The sequence below is a fragment of the Xiphophorus hellerii genome, chromosome 9 (genome assembly GCF_003331165.1).
Source record: "Xiphophorus hellerii strain 12219 chromosome 9, Xiphophorus_hellerii-4.1, whole genome shotgun sequence".
In the NCBI taxonomy this organism is placed as follows: domain Eukaryota; kingdom Metazoa; phylum Chordata; class Actinopteri; order Cyprinodontiformes; family Poeciliidae; genus Xiphophorus; species Xiphophorus hellerii.
The window spans coordinates 8,401,986-8,428,242 of NC_045680.1; the positions used below are offsets into that span (position 1 = coordinate 8,401,986).

The 26,257-nt window shown below is 40.7% G+C and overlaps 1 protein-coding gene across 2 annotated transcripts; it reads right to left on the reverse strand.

The window, feature by feature from the left end:
• Window positions 1-1,173: 1,173 nt before the first annotated feature.
• igfbp3 (insulin-like growth factor binding protein 3) lies at window positions 1,174-24,723 on the reverse strand. Of its 2 annotated transcripts, none has more exons than XM_032572394.1 (4): window positions 24,234-24,718; window positions 21,106-21,347; window positions 18,802-18,921; window positions 1,174-4,933 (listed from the first exon to the last, which is right to left on the reverse strand). In XM_032572394.1, exons 1-4 carry the CDS (start codon window positions 24,592-24,594, stop codon window positions 4,811-4,813), a joined length of 846 nt encoding a protein of 281 aa, XP_032428285.1. In that variant the 5' UTR covers window positions 24,595-24,718; the 3' UTR covers window positions 1,174-4,810. The 2 variants fall into 2 exon arrangements, with proteins under 2 accessions (XP_032428285.1, XP_032428286.1); XM_032572395.1 differs by lacking the exon at window positions 1,174-4,933 and adding an exon at window positions 12,616-12,752 and having other exon boundaries at window positions 24,234-24,723.
• Between the last annotated feature and the right edge of the window lie 1,534 nt (window positions 24,724-26,257).

Genomic DNA, 26,257 nt, shown 5'->3' on the forward strand with positions numbered 1-26,257 from the left:
CCGGTGAGGCTGTAACTCGCCAAAGGTCTTCTATTTTTCTCCGTGGGGCAATAGTGGTGACAGTGGTAGGAGTAATCGGTGGGTTGTCGATTTGAACCCTTGCTTCAGTCTCAGTTGTGTCCATGGGCAAGACACTAACCTGGTGGTGGTCATAGGGACTGGCGTATGGCAGCTGTGGCTGCATTGTAGTAGCTTACTTTCATCAGTATGTGAACATATGGGTGAATGACTGAAATCTAAAAAGAAATCTTAGAAATGGGCCTGTAATTTTTGAATTCGAGGCTTTGCATGTCAGTCTCTGGATGTGAAAGTTGATAGAGGCATACCCCAAAATATATGTAGCTGTGACCTTTTCTGATTATTATTTGTAAAATTAATTTTAAAAATTACATTAAAGTTTTTGTCTGTAATCTGAAAAAATGTGAGAGTTCAAATTGGATGAATATTTTTCCAAGGTACTATAATTGTGGAAATAATCACAAAAGCTCCAACATTCATTGCTTAATGCTTTCCAGGATCATGTTTCTCTGTCTGTAGTCTGTTTTGTTATCACAGAGATCTAAAGTGGAGGTGCTCGTCTATCTTTAGCCGGCTCAGCACTGCCTTTTGACCCGCTCTGTTTGCCTTGGTTGGGCACAGGAATTTGCCTCAACCTCTCATGCCCACTGCCAGCCTGCCTGGCACCACCAGATTTATTTTTGTTCTTTACAAATTCAACCTTTGCTTCATCTGTATTGACACATTTCACCCCTGAGGGGAGCTTGATTGCTTCCCTGGAGCAAATTTTTGTCCTGATTCCCTGCATTAATTAAAGGAATAGTTCACATTTTTCAGAATTGTTGGTCCAGTAAAGGCTTATGAGCAAACAGTACCTTACCTGCAGTAAAAAAAAATTGCTTTGCTTTTAGCTTTTCAGCCAATGGCTACTCATACAAAAGTAAATTTCAATCATTTTAAAACATCTCTGAATTTGAATACGTCATATTTCCAAACATATTAACATACTAACTTCCAAACAAACTGTTGACTGAGATTATGGTACTACTATATAATGCTTTTTTACTTTAAGGGTTTTTACACATTTTCGCCTGGGATATTATTGCATGTGGGTGGTGCTTAGATGATCACTGGTGCAAGTCACAAAAGAGACAAAACAAAACATCATAGTCAAACTTCTTAAAATGTGTTCATTTTTTATTTAAAAAATGACATTAAATACAAAGTATATCTTGATTCAAAATCATTTCCTCTCTTGGAAAAAAAATAGCTTTGTGATTTGTAGCTTGTACCACGAGAAGCTTGAATAAAACATTACAATACCCGTGAACAGAGAGAGCTTCAGCTTTAAGAGGCTGGTTTGAAAACTGAATAAAATGTGACAGAACAGAAATGTGACCCTGGTTCTGCGCTGACTGGCAGAGGCGGGATGGCTGGGTGTGCATGGAGGGAAGTGATGTTGTGAGAGGTTCACTGTCCTTAAGGGTTGGTGAACATGGATGGCCTGAATGCCACACTGAGAGTGAGTGGAGGTTAGCAACAGAAGGAAATGGTTCTTTAAGAAGAAAACATTCATTAGTGATTATAGTCCCCAAAAATACACTGAATCATATAGACTGTGCTGTGCAATCGGTGAGTCACTGAATTCTTCATAAGAAAACCAATTTTGGATCAGCTTATAATTCTTTCATAGATAAATAATTTTTATTTTTACGCACTGTACATGATGTCCAGTCAGACATGTAGCTGGCCAGGAAATATTACTAAAAATAACAATAAAAATAATAATATATAAAAAGACACACGTACAAATATTAGGGAGGGAATAGCTTAAATGTTTTCTGTTTGTTCCTCCCCTTTAATCAAGTCTTTGAGTAGATGGGATTTAGCACCAATAGGCTGGTTGTAAGTTGCCGCCATCTGAGTGTGTTAAGTTGATGTGGTGCTACTGAGCTACTGGGCAGGCTCTCTTCGGCCATCTCTCCACATTTCAAGTCTGTGCACAGGATGTGGGAGTGCATGGGGCAGGAAGCCCCACGGAGAGGCCCGCACTGCCTCTGTAAGACCCCCTGCCATGTGTGTGAATGCATTTTTGGTGCTGTGTCCACCTTGTGGAGATTTGTTGGCATGCGATCACACGAGCATTTTCTCAAAGAAACAAAAGCATCAACAATAAAAACAAAGGAGAAAAAAATAGATGCACTGAATGGAAAAACTCCAAATGGGGTTGTTTGTTGTATTTGTTGCCAGTAGATCTGAGTTCCACTACAGTCCAAAAGTTTTAAACAACCCTTTTTTACTTCATAGTTTGCTTCCAAGCAGAAAGACTTTCTTGCAATGTTGCTAAAGTGGTTTAGATTAATTTCTCAAGCCTTTCTAAATGTATCTAAAAGTTTTTCTGTGGGCTTATTTGGTTATATTGCAAGTTAAAGTGTTATGATTGGGTTATGTTGACTGTAAAAGAAAGTGAGCAGCATTCAGACAGATTTTCTTTGGACTTTGTCCACAGAGACACTCAAACAGAGGTGTATCCATTTCACTGAACCAAAACTCAGTTTAATTCTGAGAAACAAAAAGATCAGAAAATATCTTTTTTGCTAATTTTATGTATTAATGACCAAAATAGACTTTTAGAAATTTTTTAAGCATGTTTTATGTGTTATTCATAAAATCACACACGTGGGCTGGGAAAATTCATGTAACTTTACTGACCTTTCATAAATCTAGTATTAAAATGAAAACTGTTTAAGAATGGAACAAATGCAAAAGGGTCCTTAATTACCTTTAATGGTACCCTGGTGTTAAAACAGTACAGGTTATAACTAACCAGTACAGGTTAGTACTCGTTAGTACTAACTAGTTAGTACTAGTATTAACCTTGTACTATTTCCCAAAATACCACGCACAGTATACTGTCATGGTGAGGTAAAAGGACCGGACAGTTGAGTTGAATTTTAAAGAAAATTTTTTAAAAGCCCTGAGAAAGGTCTTACAAAGCCACCAGAACTGCTGACCAAACACACTTTAAAAGATTACATGAAAGTCTGACAGCCTGTAAGGTAAAGAAAAAAAAGATATGCTGTAAAGCTTTTGCATAGAAATGGACCTGAATTGTATAAATTTACTTTCATTTCTTTTTCTCAATGGAGTATTATTGTTTTCTTATAACACGCTGTTAAATTTGGCATTACCGCCATGGAAAGGTACGCAGACACAGATAGGTCCAATTGTCTAGAACTGCGTAGCAGCGGGACAGCTAAAGTGCTATAAGTGCTTGTGCTTGAAGCATAGGGGGCAGCTGGCACCTGTGGCAGAGCAAAATGGTCACACCTGACTTGACCCATAAAGAAAAGAAAACTGAAACAAGCAAACACCATGTTGCATCACTAAGACAGGAAGAGGTGGGCTAAGGGATCAGGATCAGGATCAGGCACATACACAGAAAGAGGGCAAGCTGAGGACAATGGCATGTGATTAAGGACTAGAGAACCTCAGAGCTGCAAGAACGATGAGAGAGAAGAATGAACACAGAACATGGGAGAACACGGGGAAGAAAAATTAATGTCGTATTTGTAAACATGCAAGCAGATTTTAAGTAGATTGCACTGCCTTTACTAGAAAACCATCAAAAATCTGATGTTCCAGAAAATTTCAAGTGAGCAAACTAGCTTTTAAATGCACTCATGAGAACTTATGAGGTTAGCTTGGACGGCTTTTCAATTCAGCAAACATCCATCAGTCAGGTGGGGTTGGTATTTTTAATGTCCTTTCTTCAAAATCTGGTTAACCAGAGGATGCGATGCCTTGGATCTCTGCAAGAAGTTATGCCGATTTACCTATTTGTTCTAAAACAATTATCAAAATCTAGAAATGTATCATGCATTGGATGCTCTCAAGTCTTCTCAAGACTTCTCAAGTCTTAACATTTGAAACATAACTTGTCTCTTGCAATTAAGAAGGAAAAGGGAGGTGTTAAAGATTTTAAGGCACTTTAACTGTACAGTTTGCCTTCAATCCATCTACCCTGCGCATCAGTGACAAACAGCAAAAAGGCAGCAAAGAAAGGAGGTCAACGTGCTAAATAAAAAAAGTCTGCCATTCCATACACCTTACACTACTAAATGGACCCTGAGCCAGAAGGTGTTGTCTTTTTCTGCATTGTTTGATGGAGCAGGGTCGAAGGAAGGGAAGCTGTTTTGGGACAGCATGCTCTCACACACCATCTTGCACAGACAGGCAGCTGTGAAAACGTAAGTTATGCAGGCGCTCACGGATTAAAAGACAAACAAACCTCGCGGTTACACACTTACAACAAACACACACATGATAGATCGGTGTTGGTGTGACTTTCTTAGAGGGGGGCGCGGGGTCACAGTCATAAACAAGTCCTCTTTAAAGTGAGTGGGAAAGTCCCTCCTTCCTCTCCCCCTTTAAAAATAGTGCAGATGATAGGATTTATTCTTTCCTCCCATTCTGTCTCAGCTTAACTGTTTTTTATACATATTTTAAAGAAAGGATGGAGGTTCCCTAAGTATAGGACAGATAGCTGTAAAGGACAGGAGACTGTGCTCCACCCCCTACCCTCTCCCTAATCCTTGTACTCCCCCCACCCCTGAAATGGGACCTAAAACAAAAGGTCCAAAGTTCCTTCAAATGTTTACATCAATCTACATGCAAGAGCAAAAACAGGTCCTCGTTCCCTTTCCCTTATTTCTTTCGTTCCATTTCCTTTTTCGACTTTTTTGTGCTGTTTTCCTCTCTCTCTCCGTTCTCTCTTTCTCTCCATCCATGGGTTGTCTCATCTGTCCTCCCCTCATTTACTCTCCAGGTGATAGCACTTTGTCTTGCCCTGCTTGTCATCGTAGCCAGGGAGAGGCTGCCCGTATTTGTCCACGCACCAACAGAAGCCCCGGTTCCTGCCTTTGGATGGGCGACACTGAAAAAAAGAAAAGAAAAAGAAAAACAAACATGGGAAAATTAGAAATGTTATCAAACTGTATGGTTGTTCTCACAGAACCAAATGAAAAGAGAGTTATTTTTACCTCTTAGTGACAAATTACTGTACCTTGCAAAAGTATTCACAGAAGCTGAACTTCTTTACGTTTTGTCACATTACTAGAAGCTTCAGCAGATTTTATTAGAATTTTAAGGTTAAAGTTTTGCCCATTTTTCTTTGCAAAGCTCGTAAGACAAATGGATGGAAAGTGTCCTTGAACAAATAACTTTTGAAAAATATTGCCACTAATTTCAGTTGTCTATGATCTAGACCAAGGTTCCTCAAATCCAGACCTCATGGGGGATCCTTGGTCTAGACTTTGACTGGGCCATTTTAACACATGAATATGCTTTAACCTAATGATTCAATTGGAGCTCTGGATGAATATTTGCCCATATTTCAACAGGGTTTTCTTCCTAAATTGGCCTGTGTTCAACTCCATCCATTTCCCCATTAATGTTCGCCTGTTCCTGCTGAAGAAAAAAACATCTGCTGTAGGATGGTGCACCAGCGTGTTTCTCCATTGGAATAGTGGGTTCAGTGGGATATTCAGACTTAGACTTCCGCCACACATAGTGTTTGCATGTAGGTCAAAAAGTTCAATATTGGTCTCATATGACCAGAAAACCTTCTTCCACATGTTTGCTGTGTCCCTTAGATAGCTTGTGGCAAGCTTTAAATGTGTCTTCTTATGGTTTTCATCTTGACACTCACTCATTAAAGCCAGGATCTGGAGAACTGAGCTAATAACTGTCTGTACAACACCAAGCATGTGGAGCTATGCAGCTCCTCCAGAGGTACTATGTCTCTTCGCAACTCATCTGAGTAATGATGCACCAGTTCTAATGCTGTAATGCTTAGGTTTGGCCAAACTTTTTTAACTTTATGTTGTACTTTATTGTACAGTACTCTTAGAAATTTGAAGTGTGGGATTTTCTCTAGCAAACCTTTAAGGCCTTCACAGATCAGTTGCATTTACACTGGGATTAAATTGCACAGATGGACTGTTTGCAGTTGGTTGCACTGGATTTCAGAGACAATCTTAAATGCACTTGACACATTCCAGATTTGTATTTTGTACAAAATCAGTTGCATTAATTTCTTCCCTGCATCCACAATAACTTACTGCTTTGTGTACTGTCTCATAAAAACTCATTAAAGTTTGTGGTGGTAGTTGGCAAAATGTGAAAAACTTCAAGTGGTATGTACACTTTCGTAAGACACTGTGAAAATGGGAACATATACTTTCTTCTCTCTCTCATACACAGTAAGAAATTGTTAGATATGTGCAGAAATGTTTTATATTAATTCAGACTCCCTTCTTTTTATGACGCTTTTCAGCTGTCACGCCTTGCTAGAACTCCAAAAAGGCAAACATCCCATCGATCACGGTGAGTGGAATGCCTTGCTGCCTGTGGCTGTCTGTGAATTTTTATGTGCAGGAACTTTTAGAGATAAACAGCACAAGCGATGCAGCTGCGTGTTTGCTGATAGATACGGGAATGAATTTTTTGGAGCAGAGAGCAGGGAGCTTCACTCAGGCATCTATATGAGGCCAGCGTACTGCAGAGTTTGTCCGACTTAGGCTCTGCTGAGGAGTTTTCTTGGTGGAGAGCAGATTAATTCTGATCGAGAGGGACTGGGAGTGAGGGGGTGAGTACCCTCGAGTGTGAAGGTAAACATGAAGTTGCTAAAATATTTGTCAAGGCCAGTTGGAGGGCTGCAGGGAAGGCAGCGCTGCTATTCTGGGAAGCTGGCGGATCCTCAAATCTCATCTGGAGCTGATTATTCCCTGCGTGTGCACGTGGGTTCATATAAACATGCACCAGCAAACATGTAGGCTGCACACAAACATGATTTCTGTGGACTGCGCGCAGACATACCTCCCACCTGCTCACACACTTGTATGCAGTAATATCAGATGTCCCACAGGGGGCCAAGCTTTGTAGGGTGGCAACTTTATGAGCTCCATTTGCTTTGCACTTGAAGTGACTCGATCAGTCAAGTCAGGGTAAACCTTGACTCACTTTATTCCTCCTGCAATCTCCTACTGTACAGGAAGGAGACCAGCCAGTACAGAGTTGTATCATGAACTAGTAACAGTATTCAACAAAAGGCATTACTAATCATAAAGTAATGCTGTAATGCTGTAAAGTAATCCAGCTGAGACTGGATGTATGTGTCATTCAGGATAGTTTTAGTATAAAAATGAATCCCCAGCAGAATCATCCACAGAGTAATGTCCTTCCAAAATATCCTGCATGATTCTGCAGCTCTCCATGTAGGTTTTGCCATTTTTTTAGCAAATAAACACCAGTGTTCACTATGAATTCAAAATGGATACTCATACATGGGTCAGGCTTGAAATAGCAAACCTGCAAAAATCAAAACTCTTTTTATGAATGAATGTATAGGTGGATAGATTGATGGATGGATTTGAAATGAAAAGAGGTGTTAGTCTTCCTAAACAAGCTTACACAACTGTGTCATATTCCAATATCTTTCACAAACATAAAATGGATCATAAAAAATTTGAAAAGAATCATTAACAACTGAGTGGAAACTGGCTAAAGTCACAGTGTTATATGGAAAAAAAATTTAATTAATCTTTATAAGTATTGATAGCACATACGGTCAACTGAACTTGTTGCTTGATGTTCAATATGAAGGTGAAGCAACCAAAACAAGCTAGATGTACAAAAGGAAAAAAAATATGAGTGCATTTGGAAAAGCTGTGGCCCTATCTAACCGTCTTCTATCAGTTGCAGCTTAATGGTGTCATTTTCATGTTAGAGATTATATTGGCATTTAGATTTTATTAGAAGCTTTGGATAGCAAATTGCCTTTTACATGATTAATGGCCTTTAATGTATGTGGAAGTTAAACAGCTATTTCTTAAGGATGAGTAGTCTATTTGTTTTGAGTAATGAGTTATGAGTAATGGAACCACATGTGAAGAAATGACAAGATTCCATCAACAAGAAACTTTTCTACATGCATGTATGTTTGATCTGTATGAAAACGCCCCTAAATTTGACTCATGAATTGGCACAAAATCTCTTCATACTTTAAGGCAGGCAGACAGACAAGCTTTAGAGTGTGACCAGGTGTCTGTTTCCGGCGTTCACGTGCAGCCTAAGTGCATGATCAAAGGCAGCTTTATAGAGACACAGGCCTATTAAAATACCTCACCAAGAACTACTGCAGCAGTCTGGGGAGCAAGTATGCCTCCCAAAATGCTGCCTTCTTACCCACCAGCATCTTCAGCAGATTTTTTTTACAGAAAACTTTTTTCTTCCTAACAATCGCCCTCCTCTTTAACTGTCTCATTCTCACTTTTTCGGCATTCCTTCCTCTCACTGTGCCATCGTCTAATTCTGTGGACAGCTTCTATTTTAGCCTTGACCCAGCAGACGAGCCTGCAGAGACAAGCTTAACATTGTGTTCCTGTGCTCTGGTAAATGATGATAGACTCCTTCATGAGCATGGAGGGAATGTATATGTGTGTCTGTGTTGTGTAGGCGCGTGGGGGTGTGTGTGCACGAAAGGGTTGAAAAGCCAAGAGAAAGGTGGAAGGGAATGGAAGAGAAAAATGTGCATGTGTGCTTTCCCCTGTTGCTTGGCTACCTTTGAATTTCTGCTCAATCTCTCCTTAATTGGTGAAGTATTAGCAGTCATCTCAAGGAATTCTTTATTTACTGTTTTAATACATACACACAAAAAAACAAATTAATACTTATATACTGTGTAATTATTACATTTGTGAGCTTTATTTTTATATTTTGGAAAAATAAAATGTGTTCTTCCAACTAATTTAACTTTAAAGAAAATGTCTTCAAAATCATATCACTGTGGCAGTATGCACCTGGGTTAAAAGTTATGCAGCTATGCTAATTATGAGACTAACTGTGTTATTTCTCGTTATCCAAAGTAAGTGCTAATTAACCACAAACGAAAACCGAGCCATTTGAAATCAAGGAAGCATTAAAGTCACAAAATGAAACTATTAGCTAAGTTAAAAATCGGTTATGACCAAAAACAAAATATTTGAGGTTGAAATATGTCCACCATGACATGAATTCATAAAATAAAAAGAAACATTTTAATAACATGATCAAAATCCTGATCAGGATAATAATAATAATAATCTACAATAATATTAGATTTCTAAATAAATTAAAATAAAATTAAATAGTCTTAAAACTATTTTCAATGTAAGTGTACATATTATTTGATTTTACTGTGACAATTCTAGCTTGCGAAAACCAGCAAAAGCGCCCAAACTATAACTCCTTACCTCATAACTTTAACTTCTACGCCTTATCAGACTGGTATCATAGGAAAAGTGAGACTGAAAACTTTTTAGCTACAATTTTCTGATCAAGCAGCAAGTGGAGAAAACATTGCTGAAAAGCTCTGGATTGAACCAGTCCAATACCAGCCAATTTAACCAACACAACAGTGTAATCTTAGACCGAAAATGCATTCTGTTATTAGCCAACTGGAACTGCTTCCACCAGGTGACACGAAAGGTGATCAAACCATGTAAGTGTCAAAATGTTATTGTTTCTTGTTTTTTATGTCTTCTTTTTCCTAACTTCAATTGGAAAAAATACTATAAGTTTAAGGTGTGACTATTTTAAGGACAGTCATGCTTTAAAAAAACCCAAAAAAAACAAATATTATGCTTTACTAACCATTTGTATAACTAAAACTGCAGCTGTAAAAAATGTTGGTCAAAAGTCCCCTTAAGTTGTTGATATTGTCCTTTTGGTACCTCCCTCAAAAGGGCACAGCCCAGCAGTCCCCTCTGCTCCAGCGCTGCATGAATATGACCTACATAGATTATGCCAGATGTCCATCCTGACCCCTTGATTGACTCAAGGACCAACTAGAAACCTGTGGGGGGCACCTGCTGTACCACCTGAGTCCCTGCCATATCGGAATAAAAGACCACGCAAATAGTTTGACAAATATCTGCACACATTTTAAAACAACAGCTTTTACAGGTAAACTACACCAGCAAAGTATGTTTAATTAAAATATGAATTGAATATGAAATACGAAAGAAAATTCTTTGAATACCTTCACAGGCTCCTCACACTCCAAAATAAAGTTTGACGGTATTTCTATCAATTTTCTGCTTTGTTGCTAATCATTTCTTGTTAACTACGAGAAATGAGCACATTAATGTGTGTTTTCAGGGTGCACAGACAAAACCAGAGTACTTTGAGAAAAACTTGTGAAAATGTAAACTCCATTCAACTTATATTAGAACCCAGAACCTTCTTCCTTGGACCACTTTGATAAATAAAGTGTCATTCTTAACTTTCCAAGGAATGGTCAAGTGCTTCATGCAACAATTTAGAAAACAAATGAAGCTCTCAGTTAAACTTTCTCAAACATTTGAGAGGTCTCCACAATCTTTTATTGCTGCAGTTATTTAAATATGCCTCAAACATTTAAATCAGAATCCTTACTATAGTAAAATCAGCTGTTTGACCTTGCATTAAGAAGAAAGTGAGTCACAGAGACTTTAAAACGCACAAAAGCGTGTTAATACCTTTTGTTCTTATCGTTTCAAGCAATTTTAAGTTTTGTTGATCAGCATAAATTGTCATGAGGTGGTGAGGAAAACGCAGCAGGCTCAGGATGAGATGAGTAATGGAGGTTTTAATGTAAAAAAAAACACAGTCCAACCAACGGGCAGCACGGCCGAGCAGAAGCCAGGGCTCGACGCCGGTAGCAACCGTCAAACCAACGGACAACACGAAGGACTCAGAACACATTAGACGAGGACCCGACAAAGAACAGACACACAGGTGACACTAAATACACTGGGGGTAATCAGGGAACAAGAAACACCTGGGAACTAATCAAGGGGAGAACAGGACAACACGGAGACTGAAAACTCGAAATTAAACACAGAAAACACAGAACATGACAGTACCCCCCCCCCTCAAGGGCGGCTACCAGACACCCAAAAAACAAAAAACACAACAAGGGTGGGTGGAGGGGCGCTGGACGGGGGGCCAGAGTCCAAAACAACAACAAAAAACGACCCAACGGAGTGGGCGGAGGCACAGGAAGGGCCAAGAGTCCAAAAACAACAAAAAACTACCCACAGGGTGGGCGGAGGCAAAGGAGGCGGGAACCACGGAGGCGGTCCGGCGGCCGTCCGCGGCGCTGGAGGCGGGAACCACGGAGGCGGTCCGGCAGCCGTCCGCAGCGCTGGAGGCGGGAACCCCGGAGGCGGTCCGGCGGCCGTCCGCGGCGCTGGAGGTGACGACGAGGAGTCCCGGGGACCGCCCAGAGGCGGCGACGGCGATTCCCAGGGGCCGCCCAGAGGCGGCGAGGAACGCTGAGAGTCGGGGTCTCGGGAAGAGCGCAGAGAGTCGGGGTCTCGGGAGGAACGCAGAGAGTCGGGGTCTCGGGAGGAACGCAGAGAGTCGGGGTCTCGGGAGGAACGCAGAGAGTCGGGGTCTCGGGAGGAACGCAGAGAGTCGGGGTGTCAGGTGGGGCCGAGAACCCACTAACTGGGGCAGGAAAACCCATTACCCGCGTCGCCTGTCGGCCTGGAGCCAGGCAGGCCGCCTGGAACCCCATCACCATGGGGACCGTGGCTGGAGCGCCGGCAGGAACGCCGGCAGGAACGCCGGCAGGAACGCCGGCAGGAACGCTGGCTGATTCGGGCTCGGGTGCGCCGGCTGGAACGCCGGCTGATTCGGGCTCGGGTGCGCCGGCTGGAGCGCCGGCTGATTCGGGCTCGGGTGCGCCGACTGGAACGCCAGCTGATTCGGGCTCGGGTGCGCCGGCTGGAACGCCGGCTGCATCGGGCTCGGGTGCGCCGGCTGGAGGTGCTGGTCCCGGAGATGGAGCTGGGTCTGGGCTGGCGGAGAGACTGTGCAGCTTGGGAGGCAGAGGGTTACCTTTCAGCACGGCGATGGCTGTCAGGCGTTGCCACTCTGCCTCCTGTTGCAACTCCGCCAGCCCCGGATGCGGAAGTCACGGGATCCACTCGTCCAGCAGGAGGACCATGCGCGTGGCTATATTCAGACGCTGACGGGCTGAATACGGGCTTGCCACGACCGCTACATAGTCCTCGATGGTTCTCATTAAACCTGCTGGGTCCATGATGGTGGCGAGCCTCACCTCGGTTTGGTCGGGTCCTTCTGTCATGAGGTGGTGGTGTAGGTGGTGAGGAAAACGCAGCAGGCTCAGGATGAGATGAGTAATGGAGGTTTTAATGTAAAAAAAAACACAGTCCAACCAACGGGCAGCACGGCCGAGCAGAAGCCAGGGCTCGACGCCGGTAGCAACCGTCAAACCAACGGACAACACGAAGGACTCAGAACACATTAGACGAGGACTCGACAAAGAACAGACACACAGGTGACACTACATACACTGGGGGTAATCAGGGAACAAGAAACACCTGGGAACCAATCAAGGGGAGAACAGGACAACAAGGAGACACAGAGACACTGAAAACTCGAAATTAACACACAGAAAACACAGAACATGACATAAATATCAACCAAGGCATAAATTGTGGAGACTTACAATGTAATAGAAACGCAGCTTTTTTCCATCATTTTAAATTAAAACTGATAGTCAATACGGTTTTTTGGGGGACGAATACCCATTTATTCTATGATCTCAACACACTCCACCACAGAGTCCAAACTGAGGGTAGGTTAAACCCTTGTGCTCTGTACTCCTCATGCTCCTGGTGCTGCGTGGTCCAACACGGCTGTCACTAGAAAAAAAAACATACATGCTGCTCATTCATAATGCTGCCTTTATGGGACGTGTATGCATGTGTTGTGCGTATGAAAGCGTGCTCTTGTGACGCTGGTCTTTATAACTAATGGCAGCGCCGCTGGGCTTCATGGACATTAAAAAGAGCCTGGTTCGACCACAGGATAAACACAAGCTCATAAACTGCAAGGTGTGTGTTTGTAGGCATAGGGGCGTGTGTATTTGTGTAAAAGAAGGTGCATCTGTGCATGTGTTTGGAAATGCATTGGCAGTAGCTGCGGGATATTGCTTTTTCTAAAATAAAATTTAAAAAAAAATTCTGAAAGACATGAAGTCCAGGATTCTTTTTTAAGCAAACACATAATGTACATAAATGTTAAAACGGAGACTACATATTACTTGCTAGAGTTTGTGTGGCGCAAAAAAAAAATGTGATAAGGAGGATGTGACAAAGAAAAACACCTCTGAGGCAACCAGATCAGAATAGTCATATGTGCTTAGTAATTGGCTTAGAATTTGATAGATTTTTCTCAAGCTGAATGAAGACAGTAAGTATGCATAGGATGCTTTTCTTTTACTGGTGTAAATACCCACAGCGTTTCGTGTTTCCAAACAGGGTTTTGTCTTGGGGGAACATAACGACTCTTTGTGGCTACTTGAGTGAAAACAACATTGCAGCAAAAGTTTTATATTTATTTCAATGTTCCCTTGCAAATTTTTAACATTCTTGTTATTTCATGGATAAAATTATTTAAAAACTCAGCTAATTAGTTTTTAATATATCAAACTAACCAAACAACATAATTAAATGGAATTTGCTAATTTAATGCTATCTACTGTCATTGTCCTTGGACTTTGAGTTTGGTTTTGATCTGAGTATTTGTTACTTTTTCTTATGTTCACTTTTCAATAAGCTCCTCATTTCATGAAACTTTGGAATGTGATGTAAGAAACTTTTTCTGTGATTATTAAAACATTTAGCAAATTGATTTTGGTTTGACTGGGAGTCATTTTCTGTCAGGCTTAACAGGAGACGATTGATTTGAACAGTGTAAGCAGTGGAATCAATTGAAAAAAAACACAAAATAATATACTATGATATTTTACACAATATTTGAGAATTTTTATGATTTTCTTTCTCCATTACTATTAAAGAATGCTCAGAAATAAACAGGTAAGCATCAAATAACTACAAAATGATCAGTTTACAGGGTCAAAATGGAAGTAGAAAGGGACAAAGAGGCAACACGTGGGTATGAGTTGGGGTACAAATTGGTAGATGTATTAACTGAGCTCAGCCTGAATGAAAATATCAACCAAACTTTAGTGTATTTGTTGTGTGCCTTTCACTCACGCAGTATTTTAAGAGTGGCAGTAATTGATCTTTCAGTGACAGTTATTGTTTAGGAGGGGGAACCACAGTGAGTGTTACACGTCACAAGCAGCTGGTATAAATGACAGCTGTGCTCCATTGATGCCACATTATGTTCTCATAAAGTGTAACGTAATGACTGTGATCTGGATAAGCACTTCCTCCCATTGGATATTATTATCTTTTGTGATACTGAGAATAGCTTTTTGGATTTGATGTTCATTAGGATAACTAAGTTTAGATTCATATTGTAGAAAATAGTACTGGCATCTTCACAAATGTATACTGCACAGGCTGCAAAAAAACTCAAATCTGCTTTGTACATTATGCAACATTGACTGGAGGAAAACAGACTTTGTTTAGGAGGAGTCGGAAGAAGATCTGGATTTGAAATTTGGGGAGGGAACAGAACCAAGCAGAGAGACAGAGTGAAAATAGATGTCTGGGTCTCTGAAAGTTGGTCAGTTATTATAAAGCCATTGTGGTCAGTGAGTACGTTTATACAGATCCTTCTGAGTCACGCTCAATAAGTCAACCCTTATGGGCCTGGCACTGCCAGCACCGAGTGAAGGAAGAAGCAGAAGAGTACACTGGCACCTGGCTCACATCCTTAACCCACCACCTCCTCCTTCTCCTTCTCTTCCTCTCAGACACACACACTTAACTCTAACAGAGTACACGCAGACACTGCCGTCCCATTCACAACCCTCTGCAGGGTGATTCTTGGCCAAACAAGGAAGGAAAAGCCAGGTGGGCGGAAGGGCAGGATGGACGGAATGATGGAGCCAGCAGGAAGAACAAAAGGCTGGTGCATGACTGTAGGCAAGGCACAAAGGGGGGTAATGATGGGTGTGTGTGGAATGATGAATAAGAGAAAGAGAGAGTGAGGCTTTGAGGGGTGTAATGAGCGGGTCAGTGTTGGTTCATGTAGGGCCTGAGCTGGGATATGGAGCCAATTCATATAACTGCAGCTAAAAATAGGTTTCTGTGTTGTAGCTGAGAGACGGTCTGCGCTGCTTGACTTCTTTTCTTACAGGCCACTCATATTACCAGCTAACAGAAAATCACACTTACATGTCTGCAACTTTCTCATGTCTGATCTTCACATAATTAATAAGCAAAGATTGAGACTTCATGAGTGGGGTTGTTTCTTCATCTAAAAATCATGATTTTGACTCAATTTTTTGGAAGATTTTCTTCTATTTATGTGAATTACAAGAAATTTCCAGATTGAAATGTACAGTAAGAGCAGCTTTACTAAGTCAACCACCAGATGAAATAAAACCACCTCTTTGTTATGTCTAGCTCTGTTTACCGCAATTATTGGGGGACATGTGTGTTTTAAACAAAATTACTAGTGCCATAAGTGTAAGTGAATAGAATTTTTTTAGCCATTTTCTCAGTTGTGAAGGTCAATACCTATTTGGCATAATTCCATGCCATGAGCTCTTTATTTTCCCAAGAGTAGACTTCTGTGTCACATCATATTTATTTCATAAAAATAAACATAGTGAATTTGTTATAGTTTACACATCTCTACTAGGACTGTAAACAACTGATATTGTCAAACTGACTACTGTCTTGCCATGCCAGCTAGCACACTGGAAAAAGACGTTTCAATTGGATTTAAATGGGAGGAAATTAAGTGTATTTTTGTGGAATGTCGACTTTTGCCACACCTTTGAAACGTGTGTGGCTTTTAATGTGCTTTTCATACTGGGACTAACAGTGAGGCATTTTGCATTTTGACTGAGTTAGTAATCTTTCCATCATGCCAACTGCTTGTTTAATTTTTTTATGATATTAAAACATTGACTGGCCATTTGGGAATTACCTGTGAATCATTTCAGTTCCCCCAAGTGGTCAGATCCTTATTTGGTAAATTAATCGAACAGGAAGTGATGCCATTAGTTTTCCTTTAATTTTCAAAAATCCAGCATGTCAAGGTGAGTCTAGTGTCTAGATAGCATACTATGAGATCAAGTAATGTTGTCATTGGGTCACTTCTACAATATCTGAGTTAGAAAAACAATACCAGGTGAAAGCTGTAGTGCCCTTGCAGAGGACGTTTCCAACCTGTTTAAACAATTTGAGGAAGACTGGCTTATCTGGTAATGAAATTATGAGTGCAGTGAGAAATCCATTAAAATGGTGGAGTATTTCCCAATGGTACTCTGTCTTCCTAAATGAAAGGCTGACACACAATAGTGTGACGGGCTTATTAACATAAACATTTCTGCCTGATTCCTGAATATAATTAGAAGCAGTAAAAACAAATGGGGGCCTTAGTCGATTGGGGGTTATGCTTTTTGGCTCCTGGTGATTCATTTTTCCTGGAAGTAGTCTGATCACCATCTAGTTCTCAGAAGAAATGAAAGATGAAACCAGACACCTTTCAGCAGCCTTACTGGGACTTAATTCTTTTAAAAGACTGTAGGTTACAGAGGAAGAAATAGTACTGTAAATCATGTGTTCAATCTCTCACTCATCCCCTCCCCCAACTCTCCTGCTCCCTTCTTTTCACAGCATTGTCACCCTAGACGTTCACACGGTCTCCTCTTCACTAAGTTTCCGGTCATAAATCTCTGCAACACACTGGGAAGGCACATCCCCTTGGATGGATTCAACACAACACACGCCTGCTCCTTTGAGAAAAGGGCGACGAGACTGGGCATACTACTGTCCTCTGCCTAACACACCCTTGCACCAGAACCGATAATTTTACTGGTGAAATTTGCATGACAAACAGAAAAATACATGGTAATGGTAAGCCATTACCATGTAAGAACTTCAAATTTTTCTGAATTGTCAAAATAGATCTCGATTTTCAATCTTTCTATTCACAATCAGATGTGAAGGCCGCCATTTGTCCAAACTACAAAAAAAAAAAAAAAACGTCATTTAAATTGTTATGCATGGCTCTCAATTTTGGAAAAAAACAACAAAACAGGATAGACATTTATTTTTTTTAGTGGGGAAAATCTTTTTGAGATCTTTACAAATCTATTTTTGTGAGCCAAAAGACAGTAAATTAATCAGCAAAGTGTTACAAGGGACAAAGCTTATTGAGAAGTTATCTAATATTAGCATAATGAACATTATCAATCTGTAGAATTAGAGCAACAAGCAATTTCTGGATCCTATATCATTATAGTATCATACAGTCAAGGAGAGTTAATGAGATTGGTTTAAAAAAAAGCGTTAAAACATCTATCAAAGGAAACGCCACTGTTGATAATGAGCCATTGACTTTGCAGTATCCCTCATCCTTAGGAAGCATATGCTGATGGGTTTTCATCAGCATATACATGATTTTACTCCTACCTTTCTTAGCAATCAATAAAAAAAACCCTGTTAGTAGTAAACTAATCAGACCATATAATTCTGACTAACTACTGTATGTTGGATGCTTTCCCTGGTATTTTGACAATTTGCTTTTGGTGAGGAGTCAGAAGGCCTTCTTTGCCATCACAGATTCAAATTGGCTCCAGAATGTTAAAATTACTTTAGACCTAAATCTGCCCCAAGTATGATCAATGATTGTTTTTATTAGAAGGAACATTTCCTTGTGATGTTATAGAACTCAAAGCTAAATACATGACTGAGGAAAGAGCCAACCACTTGTCTTTCCAATAATCTCAGATATTCAAAACACTGGTTTTGGACAGGAAGAAAACCTTGTGGTTAACCAAAATGTATATCTGCCTTGGTTAGTTGTTAAATGTTATGATATCCAATGAAATCTTTTGAGGAATATTAGAAAACTAGATAATAAAACAGAAGCTTGATTGTTTGATTAATAGCCTTTCACATTGAAACCACTGTTCGGGGCCGTGAGGAGTGGGGTTAGGATCAGGGGTGTTATTTAGAACTTTGTCACATCTTGAGTTGGACTCTGAGTAATAATGCGTGTTTTTGGTGACTCATGTGTTTATTGGAATGGGTTCTGTGGAATGCAACCTCAAAATTAGCTGTTGGTATTTATTTGCCCCACCTGCCTTCATGCACCACTTTTCCTCAAGGAGTTTCAGTCAATTGTCCTCCAACAAAATTTTACGTTCTTGCTTCTTTCTGTCGTTTGATTTTTTTTTTCTCTCGTCTTCTAAATGAGCTGGCCATGGGTGGCCTCGGTTTGCTGCTCTACAGACAAGAAAATCTAAACCAGTGACGGCCTGTTTGTTTTCTTTACCTCACCAACAGCACCCCCACCAAAAACTACCGCCATCAAACAAGCGCCATACATACACTCCCCTGCTGCCACATCCACCGCGCCACACACACACACCCAGACCACATTCTTACATCCCTACCCCCCACACGCTCCCACAACACACACCCACAAACACACCTGACCGACTTCATTTCCTGTGAGGCATGAGTCAGACGGCTGCAGTGCATTTACCGGAGTAATACATGGTTATTAGCCATTCTGATAATATAGTGTTGATGTGGCTGTCAAGGCAACCTGAGCAGAAAAAAGGGGGGGATTGTGCATGTGTGGGTGGTTGGGATGAGTCTTTGAAGATTCTTTGGAAGTGTTCAGGCATGTGGTGGGTTTATTTGCATGTCCGCAGGTGTGTGTCTGCGTGTGGGCGTGGGCGTGCGGGGGTGTGTGCGAGAGAGTTTGGTGTGTAACAGAAAAAGCATAGATGAAACAGCAGGGAGAGCCACTCACCTGTTTTTTCTTGTAGAAGCCCTTTTTGTCACAGTTAGGAAGGCGGAAGCCTCTAGGGTTGAGCACGTTGTTGATCTTCAGGCTGTTCATGATGCTGTCTATCTCCCGTCGGCATGGCCCCTAACAACGCAGCAAACATGCCATCATAAAGAGATTGCCAAGACAGAGAATATTGGGAATACTTTCACAAATTTGAGAGTTTGTGTTGAGCAATAAACAATGAAAATTGACCTGTGCCTATCACTTAATCCTGGTCTTGTTCTTTCATGCATAAAACATCCTAATTTCTTAGTTTGAACTGGAAAGTTTGTGTAGGTACTCATTGTCTTGCAGAAATGAACTTTCTGGTGGGTCCAGGTTAAAGAGGTCATGCCCCAAAATGAGATACCAGCTTTGAAAAAAAGTGGTACCTACCACTTCAAAATATTTGTAATCAAAAGTAATTGTACCTAAACAACAGTAAAGAACATAAAGTTAGTCTGTGGACTTTTATCCACAAATTGCAGAGCACGGCAGTGTTTGGCATTGTTTGTATGTTTTGTTTTTTACAGCACATGCATCAAGTTTTCCATGCATACCACCTACATGTTGACAGTGGCACAAATTTTCTCCTATTGCAAATGGCCAAGGTATCACAGTGACCCTCTTTTACTTTGTTCATTCATAAAACATCAGTTCTTCTGTAAAATTAATCTGCAACACATTTTTGTGCCCAGATGCCTTTAAGCTTTTCTACGTGTGTCACCGTGAAAAAGACTTAGCTGTAAATAAATACATGCATAGTGATAGGGGTTTTCAACAAAGAAGCTTTGCTCTATTGAATACAACACCGGGAGTGCCTGAAGACAGTTTGCAGCTCTCTAGTCTATGGGCAGTAAATTTCCATGCTCCCTGGACATCAAAGAGGCTTACAAGGCCGCCTCATCCAGATTCCTGAGACTGTGATCATTTTTCTGGTAAGTAAACAGACAAAAACTGAGACACAGTCAGGATGTACAAAAGATGACCAAAACACCAACAAATGAAAAGATTTCCACACATACAATAGCATATTAGCTTTATTATCATCTATGAAGTTATGGTGGTGTCTTAGTTACAAAAACCAAAGCACTATGCAAACCAGGAGAAATGCATGGCATTAGAGGTGCAGGGCAAACTGAACAGCAGTAAAGTAGCTGTCAGACCATCAAAAAATGACTTCCATGTACTGGACATCTCTGTCTTTGTCCCAATTTAAACCCAGAGGAAAACCATAAAAAACTCTCTTTCTTGTCCATATGTCTTGCCCGAATGTAGCTTACGCAGAAACACTAGACGATATTGTTGGTTGACCTTTCTGATCGATGCTAGAATTGTTTCTGTTAAATTAATAAGTTGTAAAGTAGTAATTACTAGGTCTTTTCTATGTCTTCTTACTAAAAACCTGGGAAGTCATCAGGAAGAGTAAGCTGATCATCACTTCACTTGACAGATGCCCCACCAGTTGCCTGTAATGCTATTGCTTCACTCACTATGCCATCACTAATAGCATATTGCACAGGTATTTATACCTTTTGAACTTTTTCCCCTTTTCTTATGCTGCAACTATGAACTGCAATGTATTTCATTGGGACTTAATCTGATAGACCAAAACAAAGTAGTGCCGAAATGATGAAGTGTAAATAAAATGATTTGTCTTTTTTTACCAAGACAAATCTGAAAATTGTAGAATGTAGTTGATGTGGCTGTACCCAATACCCTAACTCAATCTTGTTAGTAGCCTAAAAAGATTTGCTGTCTCTTTGACTCTACTGACTCTACACATCTGGACACGGACTTTTTGGTATATTCTTGTAGACAAAAGAGCTCATTCAAATTGGCTGGAAAACATCTGAGAACATCAAATATTTGCTGTATTTAGTAAGGACTTGATGGGCCTTTTTACAAAAATATTGTGAAATGAAAACTAACAATGTTTTTGAAAAGGCTGAAAAAAGACATGGCATATTTTTGCAAATCAAATAATCTAGATAGCCATCTCTGGTCAACAGAATGAAATCCAAATTGGACCATAATTTGCTTTTCTTGGTGTTAATCTGCATTCGTCTTGAAAGACGGTATTCATCTGAAAAGGCATGTGAAGCACACTTAAATGGTGAGGTAACGTTTTGTAGGTGTGCATTACAATGTGATGTGCTGTCTAATGAGCTGTGCAGAACCCACATTTACCACAGAGCTAATTTTTAATTACTTCTGTCTATGTTTTTATCATCCCAAACACAGATTTTACCACAGAAAGTCTCATTGCCTCTGGGTGTGACTTACATACTCAGTCTCCCTCTTGCTCTCCAGGGAGAAGTTGTGCATGTCCTTACTGACTCCTCCTGACACAGGTTCCACCTTGTAGCTCTGCGTCTTCCTATTTTCAGCCTTCTGGATAAGTGTGTTGTGCAGAGGAGGCCTAGTGTTCATTGACCCTGGGCTATGCCCGCAGTTCACAGTTTCCTCAGCAGGCACGACCGTCACGGTCACATTGGCGCCATCGTCCACTTGATTTCCTGCATTTTCTGCAAAGACGAATTTAAATTAGAGCTGTGAAATTGGTGCCAGTTCTCTCTTTTGGCACAGTATACAGATGTATGGAAAGAGTTATGTGATTTATTACAAAGCTCAAGCTTGTTTAAAAACTTGCCATATTTGGACCAGATTTTGCTCCATCTCATGTGGTTTCAAAATGAAAATCAGGCAGCAAATTATAATAATTTATTTTCCCCAAAACATTTTTTGCATTTACCTCTAAACCAAAACCAATTTTTTATGATTCTATCCTGTAAATTACACAAATACAGAATTATTACTGTTAAGCTTCCCAATCCAACTGAGGACTGTTGACTGTGTAATAAAGGCTTGTTAGAATCAAACAAAATAAAGTTAGATCTTTGCCTTGTGGGCTGTCAGAATTACAAATGGTATTCACAAATTTGCAATGAAGAGCAAGAAATAAAGAAGGATCTGGATAAATCTGAGAATTCCTGGGCATAGCCAGCAAAAAATTGAAAGACAACATTAAAAAGTACATGTGAGAAGATTAGAAAATGTAAAATGAAAAGTGAGGGAGAACATCAAAGGTAACTGGGCTGGGATGGTTTCATTTTAAAATGTTAAAGATGAGTAAAATAAAAAAACGGGGCTTCAAGTACTCCTCCCAAAAGTGGGGTGCACCAATCTACCCACGATCTGCCCCCCCGATCAACCACATCATCACACAGTAAAGTGGGCAATGGAAAAGCACACCAGAACCCTGAAGACTGTTTCTAACTCAAAGCAGATTTAGTGTGCGCGAGCTGTGGTGAGGGCGGTGGACAAGCATGTGGGCGTGTAGCTCGTGTGGGCAGCCAGGCTGGCAATCCACCCTTCCATCTTTTCTGTGGCTACCTGATCAATTTGCGAGGCAGTGGTGCTCTAGTCAAAAGAACTGGGAATAACTAAATGACATGTCAACAACAACTTCCCTAAAAAAAATCTTCTTCAATGGCCAATAATGTGGACAAAATTTAGGACTCCAGTCAGAATAATTTTTTATGATCAAAATAAATCACCTTTTATAGCTTTATGCATTTTGGATAAACACATTACGCAATTTGTTTGCATACTGGCACAGGAGTAAACAGCACAAACTGTGGTCAGGGGAGCTTGTTAATGTCTGGGAGGAGAAGCTGCTCTGGAAATGGGAACCAATGGGGGTGGAAACCACTAAGCTGCAATGGCATAATCTGACCAACAGGGGCGCTTAAGACCACCTACATCTTATTTTTTAAAACTCCATCTCCATCTTTGGAGACACTGTTACACCATCATTATGCATAATATCCTTTCATGTAAGAATTTCGAAATTCTTTAAAACTGAGTCTGGGAATGGTTAAAAAAATAGAGAGAAAAAGTCAAGTACAACACAGTTCTACAAGTGTTTGTGTGTTCAAACCAAATACACAAGCAGAAAGCACACACAGGGGCACCTAGGTGCCTAAACACACAAGTGTGTGTTTTCACATGAAGGTGGCATGTGTGCCATTTCACCAGCATCCACACTAATCATCATGCACAGGATCCCACCCCCAGTGTTGTGCAGGCTTGCAAGCAGTTCATTGATAATGGGCTGTGATTTTTGAGTGTGTGTTGCTTGTTTATATAGGCCAACCAACCCCCATGTCACTCTACTCACTGCTAGACACCTGAACTACACTGGCCCCCATCCTGGACTAAGGGAAGCTGCTGTATTCTTGTGCAAGCAGTGTACAAGAATTCAAGAGTTGAAGATAAGTTAGGGCATTAAAGAGGAAAAGTTCTAAATGATGGGTTATACTCCACTTGGTGTTGGGGTGAAATAGCCAGGTCATCTTCATGCATGCATATGTGTGGATGCTATGTAAATGCTACAAGTCAGACATTTCCATGAAGTCAGTTTAACTCATTATAGATAGTCTATCATCTTTACAGAATGATGTGCCATGGTCAGTTTTCTAAATTATGGTACCATTTTATATTAAATATATCCTCCCAGAAAAAGAGTCTATACACACCTGCCTCCAATGACATCATGCAAGGCATTAAGCAAATGATTAGAGTTATTTGCAGTAGGTTCATTTAATTTTGAGAGTGTTTCCTGATCTATTTAATTAAATTTGTCTTACAGAGGTGTTATGTGGGACAACAACAAAATATTTTAAAATTATTTCAGAACCCTGCAGAATTGGAAAAGGACTTGAAAGCTTCAGGCCCTGTACTTGTCTAAAGTTGATTGCAGTGGACTATCTTCATCTTGATGCAGCCAATGATAACATCGACTCAAATACACATAAAGTAGAGTTAGCTTTTATTATTATTATTATTATTATTATTATTATTATTATTATTATTATTCAGTGCACTTTTTGCATACTTTATATTTTGTGAAATCTTGCAGTGTAAAGGCATACCTTATGACAACCTGTGTTATCAGTGTCAATTTCTTAGGGCAATAAAAGAATGAATTGCAATAAGATAGTATCTTTAAACGAGCACTGGTTGCTTTATAAGAAGAAAAATCTCGAAAACCTAGATGTTTTATTATTTTAAATTTCATAATTTTTCATGTGCGACAAATGCGCACATGGAGGGCGACACAAACTTCTTATTGTTTAAACAGGGACCTTCTCGGTATTTCAAAATGTTTTCTTGATGTAACCAATAGTTGCCAAACGTAGAACCTTTGCGCATGTTTACTTGTGCCATTTACCCTATAAGAAGATCAGTCTCAACCTTATACGCACTTAATCTGTTTGCATAGAGAGGGAGCTCCCCAGCCCCGGTCACAGCAGCGCCTCATGGAGAGGGCGCCTGTCAGAATTACCCAAACAGGCACACTGGGAATAAAGTAACCATGAAATGCGCAAATGGAAAGCACCACATTCTACCTTGTTTTTGCGCCGGCTTAAGATAGCTGATGAGTTTTTTTGTTGCGCTGGTGCATACCCCTCGTCCCTCCAACAGAGCTTGCAAAGGACGGTTCTCCCCGGGCTGATGCTTGCAGGTCAAGCCGGAGCCGCAGCGCGCAGTGTACACTCCACAAGCCTGTCCTTCCCCGAGGGCGCACGTCATGCAGCAGCCGCAGCCAGGCTCCCTCAAGCTCTCCGCGCAGTCCTTCGGCAGCGGTTTGCACTGCTGCAGCGCTCTGGCGTCGCACGGCTCACATCGGACCACCGGCCCCACAGAACCGGTGAGCCGGGCGAGCGCAGCCAGCACGACGGCGAGACAAAGCGCGCAGAGACCGGGCATTATAGTGATTAAGCTTGTCACAAAGGGACAGAATGGGAGTTGTCACACGGGCTTAAGGTGACTCTCTGTGACACAGCGAGCCGACTGGCCTTCTCCATCTGTGTTTTCTTTTGCGCAAACTTCTCGCTTTATACAGGCGGAAAAAGAGCCAGCAAGTCACACCCTCCTCCGTATGAATAATGTAAGCGGAGAGCCCCTACATGAAGAGCCGCTACGTTCAGACTCTGGAGAGCGCTGCGCAAACATTACATTTTCTCAGGCGCGCATGCACAGCATTTCCATACAGTCCAGGGAAACTGAACAAATTGATGTTCACTGTTTGAGCTATTTTGGGAAAAAAATTATTATATTAATCATTTTATCTGTAGCTGTGCAAAGCTGTTGGACTAGAGACTTGATCCAAAGGACTTGCAACTGTTAATTCTAGTCCGGGTTTAACAAACATGCACATTTTTAAATTTGCATGAAATATTTTTATTTGTAGATCTATTTGAGAAACCATGTACACGTTTCCTTCCACTTCACAATAGTGAATTGGTCTGTGCTGTTGGTCTACAAGATTAAAATCTCAGTCTGGTTGAACTTTGTGGTTGTTATGTGACATAACGGAAAAAGTGAAATAGTTTTGCAAATGATCAGTTTACAAGGCACCAGTCATGTCTACAACGAAAGAAATGTTGTTTTACTCTTGGTCTATGAAAGCCTCAGAGTTCAAACATCAGTCAGAACACCAGCCATAACCAGTCTGCATATCTGATTCAGTCTGCTCACCTTTCATATACCCTGAGCAGACCTGGTGATCTGGCATTTTCCCTCATCCTGACTGCCACCACATACCGTACAGCTCATAGCATTCAGAACTCCGCCCTTTCACCTTCTACAACATAACTAACCCAACATGATTCCAAATTTTTGAACAGAAAAATGTGTAGATTGTGCAGGCTAAGCACTGCGTGCCCCTTCCAGTCTGATATATCCCCCTGTGCTGCAATAACAAACACGAGAGGGGGGTACATGCTGAGAAAATAAAGCAATCAGTACTGACCATTGTATGATTTCTACCACAGAAGCAGAAAAAGTGTTAAGACTACATTACAAAAAAGCAAGCAGAGAGTAAGGAAACACCCCAAGAAAAGTGAGAAAACTCAATGCTTCGTTTTCTTAGTATGATTATTATTATTGTTTTTTTCTGTTTCTGGATATTTTAGTTTCTTGGATATTTAGAGTCTCACGTTTGGCTTGTTTATTGTCTGCACTTCAGCCAGAGTATAGTTTACTTGAGCAGCCTAGGAGGTTTAACTAATTCAGAAGAAAATGTTATGCATGCTGTTTGAGTATTGAGTAAATAATGTTTGCTCTTTCTTTAATTGATACAACAAGATTTAGGGAGGGAGATGGTGAAGGAAGTATGATGCTAAAGTTTTGCCTTCTTATAGCTTTATGACAATTAGTAGGCAGCAGGAAAACCACAGGAATACATTTTCCTTTTCTTACTTAACATTCTTTCTCAAAGCTGAACCTTCACATCCTTGTCTTCACCTCTTGAAGATGTTCCTCTGACATTTCCTTTGATATGAAATCCGCTCCCATTAAAGAAATCCGCTCCCAGCATAATGGCCAATGTTATTAAATGTAATGACAGACATATTGATATACACAGGAA

Bases quoted from the DNA above. Each gene is read 5' to 3' on its own strand.
- igfbp3 (XM_032572394.1), bottom strand. From the start codon at position 24,594: ATGCCCGGTCTCTGCGCGCTTTGTCTCGCCGTCGTGCTGGCTGCGCTC. The intron at 21,348-24,233 runs GTAGAATGTGGT...TCGTCTTTGCAG, and splicing joins TAAGCCGGCGCAAAAACAAG to AAAATGCAGGAAATCAAGTG. The intron at 18,922-21,105 runs GTAAGTCACACC...CTGCGTTGTTAG, and splicing joins GCAAGAGGGAGACTGAGTAT to GGGCCATGCCGACGGGAGAT.